This window comes from Pteropus alecto, unplaced genomic scaffold (genome assembly GCF_000325575.1).
Source record: "Pteropus alecto unplaced genomic scaffold, ASM32557v1 scaffold1810, whole genome shotgun sequence".
Taxonomy (NCBI): domain Eukaryota; kingdom Metazoa; phylum Chordata; class Mammalia; order Chiroptera; family Pteropodidae; genus Pteropus; species Pteropus alecto.
The window spans coordinates 37,574-44,892 of NW_006429662.1; the positions used below are offsets into that span (position 1 = coordinate 37,574).

The following is a 7,319-nucleotide window of genomic DNA, read 5'->3' on the forward strand; positions in this document are numbered from 1 at the left end:
TGTCTATCAATTGATGAATGAATAAACAAAATGAATAAACATATATCTGGGGACCCTGAGAAAGAAGATAGCTACTAAGAAGGATTCCTGGTAGCTAACTGAGCTCAAATTAAAAAACAAAAACAACAAAAAAACCCCTAAAGCCTAGCAGCTGTTTCTACACAGGGGCTTCTCATACAAAGTGCACTTCAGGGAGAAGCCTGCACTGAACTGCCTACCTATACTGTGTTCATGCCAACTGAGCCAGCCCTTATGAGAATTCCTGGAACTGTATGTCAACCAAAAGGACTGAGACTTTTCCCATTTAATTGGAATTGTGCAGCTATAGCTCCATTAACATCTTCTTTGACCAACCCAAGCAGCTCCATTCTGACCAATCAGGACAGTGCCTTTTGGACCAATCAGACTGCAAGGATTTGGAGTCCTTGTTTGCATGAAGATGGACCAATCAGGGACCAGGGGCAAAGACTTCTCTCCATATAAGCCTGCTCCTCCCTTGCTTAGGGAGCACACTTTCTCTTTCTATTGCTTGTTGGAGATGGTTTCCCCAGCTGGAGCTGGTGCTGAAACACCAAAGAAGGCTCCAAACCAGCACAGGGCAGAGGAAAGTGAAGAAGACGGGAGCAAGTAGAGTAGACCAGTGTAGAGCAGAGCGGAGCAGAGCAGAGCATTCTAGCCACAGAGGGGCCTCATCATAGCTTTGCAGTTCCACAGCCATGCTGCTTCATAATTCAGTTATAACACCACTGAGCTGTTACACAGCCGTGCTGTACCACAACTGAGTTGTTTGCACTGAATGAAGTTTCCTTCTTCACTGCACCCCTGGCTTCTGTGTCTGGATTCAGGACTGCTAATTAGTTGTGGGATCTCAAAGGAATACTTCATTCTAGCTGACTCTCTCATCTATATAAGAAAAGAGATGTAAAATAAAGATCCACAGACCCTTCCTACGATAAAGGAGGCTGTCATTCCATTTTTGTCTGTTTCCTGTAAGTAGAAAAGCCCAAGCTTCCAAGTTCTCTCGTCCCTTCTCCCAATCCCCTACCTGTGATCTCTTCATTTGGCAGCCAGCAGAGCTGGCCCGGAAGGGCTATCAGTTTGAAAGTGCTTTCCCTTTCAGAATCCCGCTTTAAAGTAGCTTCTGGAACCCACAGGAAGTGCGAGGCTGCAGCCCACCCGCTGTCTCCGTGTCCCCGGCAGGGGTCCCGTAGGTGAGGTGATACGGGGCCTGCAGGGATTATCCAGACTCGGGCCCTGAGGGGAGTAGACAGTGTTCGCTAGCCCTGACCGCGCACCGCCCTGCCGCGCCCTGCCCCGCCCCTGCGCCGAGGGCAGGATGTGTGGAATTCCCCTCACCCCCCGCGCCTCAGGCAAGCGAGCGCAGACTTAAGGTCCGTGGGCGGCCGAGGCCTGAGGGGACCCACGGCGTGCGGCTGTAGCGTGCCAAGTCTGCGTGCGCTTCGGGTCGTGGGGTTCCAGGCTCCGAGGGCAGCGACAGGAGAAGAACAGCGCTGCAGTGTTGAAGGTGGCAGGTGGGGGCATGGCGGGGCAGGAAGGGAGTTGGGGGGACAAGAAGAACCCCTAGACGACCTTAGAGAACCTGGCGCGAGGACGCGAGGCCTATCTCGGTACAAAGCAAACGCGAGAGGGCAGCGCCTTCTTGTTTACAGAAATCCAGACTCTTTGGATCTGTCGCCGCTGGTCCGTTGCGCAGCGGTGCTTTCGCTGTGACTGGTCCCAGGGCCTGTGCCTCGAGGTTCTCGTTCTCGAATAAGCCTCAGATGCGTCCTCAGAGGGTTTTCTCTTTGCTCTCCGATGCCTTTTTTCCCTGCCTTATCGCCTCTTTCCCCTTGCCGGGCCCTCACCCTATAGCCCCATCCCCACCTGCTCGCCCTATTTCTCAACTCTTCTCTCTCCCGGATCCAAATAATGACATCTGCCTTACCTCGACTCTGTCCTGCTAAAATCACCAGTCTCCAGTTGCAAATTCAAGCATTTCTTATGCATCCTAATTCTTTCGTCAAGGCAATACAAATTTATCAAGCCCTTCCTTTTTTTCTGAGCGCTCAGCGGCTGCCAGACAGCCCTTGCTTTCAGAGCGTCCATCTAGTGGGACACAATGAAGACTGGGGAGTTGTGCTGGGGAGAGAGAGGAAGAAACCTCCTCTAGGAGAGGAATCAGATGTGGTGTTTGAGCCCTTAACCTGGTGAAACACTTTAACCTTGGCTAAAGTGTTTTCAAAGGCTCAGGGGTGACTGCAGGACTGGAAAGAGTTCCAGATGGCTAGAGATGGAAGCTGGAACAGGAGGAGGGGACTAAGTGGAAGATAAACTATTTAAATAAAGTGAGCTTTGAGCTTATCCGTTTGATCTGCTGCCACTACCGCACTTAGCTAATTGCCTTAAAATTTAGACTTATTTTTTGGATAGAGAACAGCAGTAAATGGAATTTCCCCGAACTTAAAATATTTATGAGCTTTAAGGAAAAAAAAAAAAAATAAGTACAATTTCAAAATTGCCATGTATTAATTAGGTCAATAACATTCACGGGTGTATTGTCGAAGCAATCTTTCTCTTTATTCTGCGGTTCCAGATACTGCATCATGGATGCTCTCTCTGAAGCAAATGGCACTTTTGCCCTCCGCCTTTTAAAGATACTATGTCAAGACAATCCTTCTCGCAACGTGTTTTATTCTCCTGTGAGCATCTCCTCTGCCCTGGCCATGGTCTTCCTGGGGGCAAAAGGAAACACTGCTGCCCAAATGGCCCAGGTAAACCTGCCTGAGAGAAGGGACTGCCTTTTCAGTTGTTCTGTTCTATCACCCAGCTTCATACCTCATGAAGAAGCAAGTCTCCTTTCCTGAGATTTTTTGGGAAAAGTTTCTCCAATTAGTAACCTGGATCGAACTATCGAAACTTTATTCTAACACTTTATCTTTGTTTAGAAAATGATACTGAAATTATTTGACATCGAAGCAGCTAAGATCTAGTTCATTCTTGGAATAAAAGACTGTGTAACTGTAATTGTTCATTGGCAAGGAAGGGTAAGGTTAACATCTATTTCAAATCATTGATATACCAACATGGCTTCCTAGCTCAGTATGAGCATAAACAGAAATATGCAAAAGAAGGTGAAAGTGCATGTATTTATTACTTATATAGACTGCATATGTGCTAGTTAGATGAGTTTAACAAACGTTTGGTAAACATCAGAAAATGATTGAGAATCCATTCCTGTTCCCAGGAGTTTTATAGAGTGGGCAGGAGATACATGCCTGAGATGAAAACTAAAAGCTTGTATCATAGCCGAGCTCATGGCCTTGAACATGTATCTCTACTATAGAAAAGTTAGACAGTGTGGCTCTTTCAATATGAGCTTTGTTTTCCTATGAATCCTTTTTAGTAGTGATTAATCACTTTCCAGCTCATGGTATGCCGGAGTGTAGGTTTATGTATGTGTGAGGATTCTTTTTTAAAATTTGAATTTTATTTCATTTATTTTTTGGTGATAATTGATTTCTAAACTTTTTTTATTTTTCAATTATAGTGGGCATACAACATATCAGTTTCAGATGTACAACATAGTGATTAGACACTTATATAACTTATGAAGTAATCCCTCTGATAAATCTAGTACCTATCTGACACCATACATACTTATTACGCTATTATTAACTATATTCCTCATGCTATATTTTATATCCCCATGACTATTCTGTAACGACCAATTTGTACTTCTTAATCCCTTCCCTCCTTTCAGCCACCCTCCAACCACCCCCCCATCCAGCAACCATCAAAACTCTCTCTGCATCTATGAGTCTGTTTCTGCCCTTCCTGTCCATTCACCTTGTTCTTTAGATTCCACATATAAGTGAAATCACATGGCATTTGTCCTTCTCCATTTGACCTAACCCAGCACAGTACCTTCCAGGTCCATCCTTGTTGTCACAAGTGGTAAGATTTCATTCTCCTTTTATGGCTGAGTAGAGGATTCTTTATACTTAATTAAGTTTTCTATGTTTTGGGCTAGCCAGCCAATGAGCCCTTATAGGAGTGATTTTTGAGAGCCCCCAAATTGTCTGGTTACTTTATGAAATGTGACATTGAGAGTTCCTTATCCTCCAGCGTCCAACTAGACAATAATGGGCACTCCAGAACTAGCCTTTGGATTCTGTTAAAGCTGTCAGAGACCGAAAGTGTTGTCTCTCCCACTATTATGATATTTCCCACTATAACTGTATTTCTGCTCATTTCTTTGAATTTTTAATGCTTTTGACGGCATTGTTGGGGTAAATTTTAGAGACAAGTTTTCCTCATGTTTTTCTTGGGATGAGAGATTTTAAAACAACCTCTTTTCTGAAGCTGTCTTTCCCTTTTCATTTTTCCCTGTTCCTTATCTTTAAACAAAAGCAATTTAGACAGAAAGCCAACTCTTACTCCCCTTTATTCTGTGTTCTCTCTTTCTCCTTCTCTTCCTACCTCCCTCTGTTCCTCTCTTTTTCCCTCTTTATCTTCTATCCACCCCCACATAGTGTTGCTTCTCTAGTATATTGAATACACAATTAAAATAACAGCAACATCCTTTTAAAGGAAAATTTTGTTGAGTATGTAAGAAATAATTTGCTTATAAATTTTTTGAGACCAAAGAACAATAGATAATTTTAAATTATTTTTCTCAACAGGCGCTCTCTTTGAACACAGAGAAGGACATTCATGGGAGTTTCCAGTCACTTCTTGCTGAAATGAACAAACCTGGCACGCAGTACTTGCTCAGAACGGCCAACAGGCTCTTTGGGGAAAAGACTTGTGAATTCCTCTCAGTAAGTTAAATCAAGAGAACAGTAAAGTTGTAATAAAAACATAGAGTCCTAGAGAAAGACCCTAGAGAACTGAAACTTACGGTAAACATTGTTTTAAAAAATCATAATTCTATATCTATACCTTGAATTATTTAAAATTTGACTACTTCTAAAATTCATTTATCCATTTCTGGTTATTCATGGCTTAGTATGTACCTCTTTATAAACACTGATATTTTAACATATAGCCAACTGAGATATGGTCACTTTTAAGAGATGTACATTCTTTTTAATAAAAGGTATGTAATATTCAGAATTTTTGGACACTTGATATTTTAGTTAGAAATGTAGCCTCATTGAACACTTTTCTCTCCAAAGACCTTTAAGGAATCCTGTCTTCGGTTCTATCATGCTGAGCTGGAGCAGCTTTCCTTTGCCAAAGCTGCAGAGCAGTCCAGGAAACATATAAACACTTGGGTTTCAAAAAAGACTAAAGGTAAGAATTACATGTTATACCCGCCTTCCATCTCCCCTCCCCTTTCTACTCTTCCTCCTCCTCCTCTCCTTCCTTCTTCTCTCCCTTCTTTTTTCCCTCCTCTGCCTGCTTCTCTGATTTCACTGGTGTTTCAGGTGGTCAGAGTAATGCTGACAGGCTGAATCTCATGGGATATTTGAACCTTAATCTACTCACAGAGGTTCCAATCAGATGCTCAGGTTTTCAACAAGAGAGACTTAATTTTATCCATTCTCCCAGGACCAAAGCGACTGACACAAATGCCAAAAGAAACTCGCAGGCCAAACTTTTAGTTTAATAACTAAAACATATTTACACTTCGCCTATAATGTTCACGTGCTGGGTGGAGCCATCATCTCTTTCCAGATTCTGTGTAGCCCTCCATCACTACTGCCTTGACTTTACTCGTTAAGCTTACTTATTCTACTGCTTCTTTTATATCTTCCATTTACATTTCCTTAGACTTGATAAACCTAGGCATGATAGGCCAACTGCAAACCCATTAATGGGTCAAATAGAGGCTTCCAGAAGCTCCTCAATACACTCACACTGCCCATTGCCAGCTGTTTCCCCTTTGAGACATTCATTCTGGCTGCCTCTGATGCGTCCACATGTGGTTGTGGAATGTTAGCACTACGCATAACTTTGGAGCTTTAGATGAAACCCTCCATTGAACCGTGTGAGATAACCGATGTCCCTCCAACCCATCTCTCATTTCCTTGCCTTGTTCTCCAACCCGGTGTAGTGTTTTTCCTTGAGTGATTTAGAAATCTTTCACCGTCATCAACTTTGTAGATGTTCCCGAAGCACTGGTGATCATTAATGCCACTCGTATGTGTTGTTTTTGATTTCTGTATGTAGCAATCCAAATTCAGCAAATTTGAAAAAAGCATGTTTGGTTCTTGATTAATAATCAGGGACCTGCCAATAAATCTCATAGTTTATTCATCACGCTTTTTAAAAATCAACTGAATATATTTTTTACTTTTCTCGAAAGGTAAAATTCAAGACTTGTTGCCAGGTAACTCCATTGATGCACAGACCAAGCTGGTTCTTGTCAATGCCATCTACTTCAAAGGAAGATGGAAAGAGCAGTTCGATAAAACATACTCAAGTGAAATGCCTTTCAAAATAAGCCAGGTAGGGGAAGATTTCAAAAATTCTGCTAGTTTGATGAAAAAGTAAAATGGAAAATTTAACTTTGTAGAAGCATAAATTATTGGTTAAAAATAATCTGAAAAAACACATTTTTGAATGAAATTTTAAACTCAGTAGAAATGAACTAAAGGAATCAAAAACATTTGCTGCCTGTAATGTTTTGCATTTTGTTACACCTCTTGTTGCCTCTGATAATTTCTCACACATTCATTGCTGCCACCTAGTTCTGGGAACTGAAGATATTCCTTAAGCACGAGTCGTTTGGAAAGAAAGCAAAAAAAACAGATGTTAAGGAAGTGTGATATAGGTGTGTGTTGCAGGGATAGAGGGAGAGAATGTGAAAATATATTTAATCGGGTATTTTGAAAATTAAAATAAGTATAGATTTGAATTGCTTTTAATTTATCATTATTAAGAAATTATTTATAGATTTCTAATATTAAAAGTAAGACCTTAGTCTTGACATTGAGGAATAACTTCAGTTCAGGCGGACATTAAAATAGCTTGCCAAATCCCCCACCCCCTAAAAAATACCGTTTCAATAAAATTAGGAAACTTATACAGATAGCATCTCTTTTTCTCTTTTTTGGACAAGGTATACTTTAAATAATCAGCTCTCTAGTTGCAAAGCGGGGAAGGGGAGAACATTTCCAGCATTGATTTTAGCAACCATTTTAATTTTTATAGTAGGTGGTCTGTTTCAACTGTAAAAAATTAATAAGTATAATACTTCAATTAACCTCTGCACGCATATACCTTTTAATAATTAAAAAATTATTTCCTCGAATTAGAGTATCAGAATTGGAACAGTTGCATTTAAATGCATGAAGATATGGTTGGTTCTTTAT

General features: G+C 41.3%; 1 protein-coding gene across 4 annotated transcripts; it reads left to right on the plus strand.

Moving 5' to 3' along the window:
• Nucleotides 1-1,116: 1,116 nt before the first annotated feature.
• On the plus strand, nt 1,117-6,513 carry LOC102892299 (serpin B9). Of its 4 annotated transcripts, none has more exons than XM_015597422.2 (5): nt 1,117-1,211; nt 2,594-2,771; nt 4,683-4,820; nt 5,178-5,295; nt 6,311-6,513. In XM_015597422.2, the coding sequence occupies exons 2-5, from the start codon at nt 2,604-2,606 to the stop codon at nt 6,496-6,498; spliced, it is 612 nt and encodes a 203-aa protein (XP_015452908.1). In that variant the 5' UTR covers nt 1,117-1,211; nt 2,594-2,603; the 3' UTR covers nt 6,499-6,513. The 4 variants fall into 4 exon arrangements, with proteins under 4 accessions (XP_015452908.1, XP_006904083.1, XP_006904084.1 ...); XM_006904021.3 differs by lacking the exon at nt 1,117-1,211 and adding an exon at nt 1,322-1,532; XM_006904022.3 differs by lacking the exon at nt 1,117-1,211 and adding an exon at nt 1,323-1,525.
• Nucleotides 6,514-7,319: the final 806 nt, after the last annotated feature.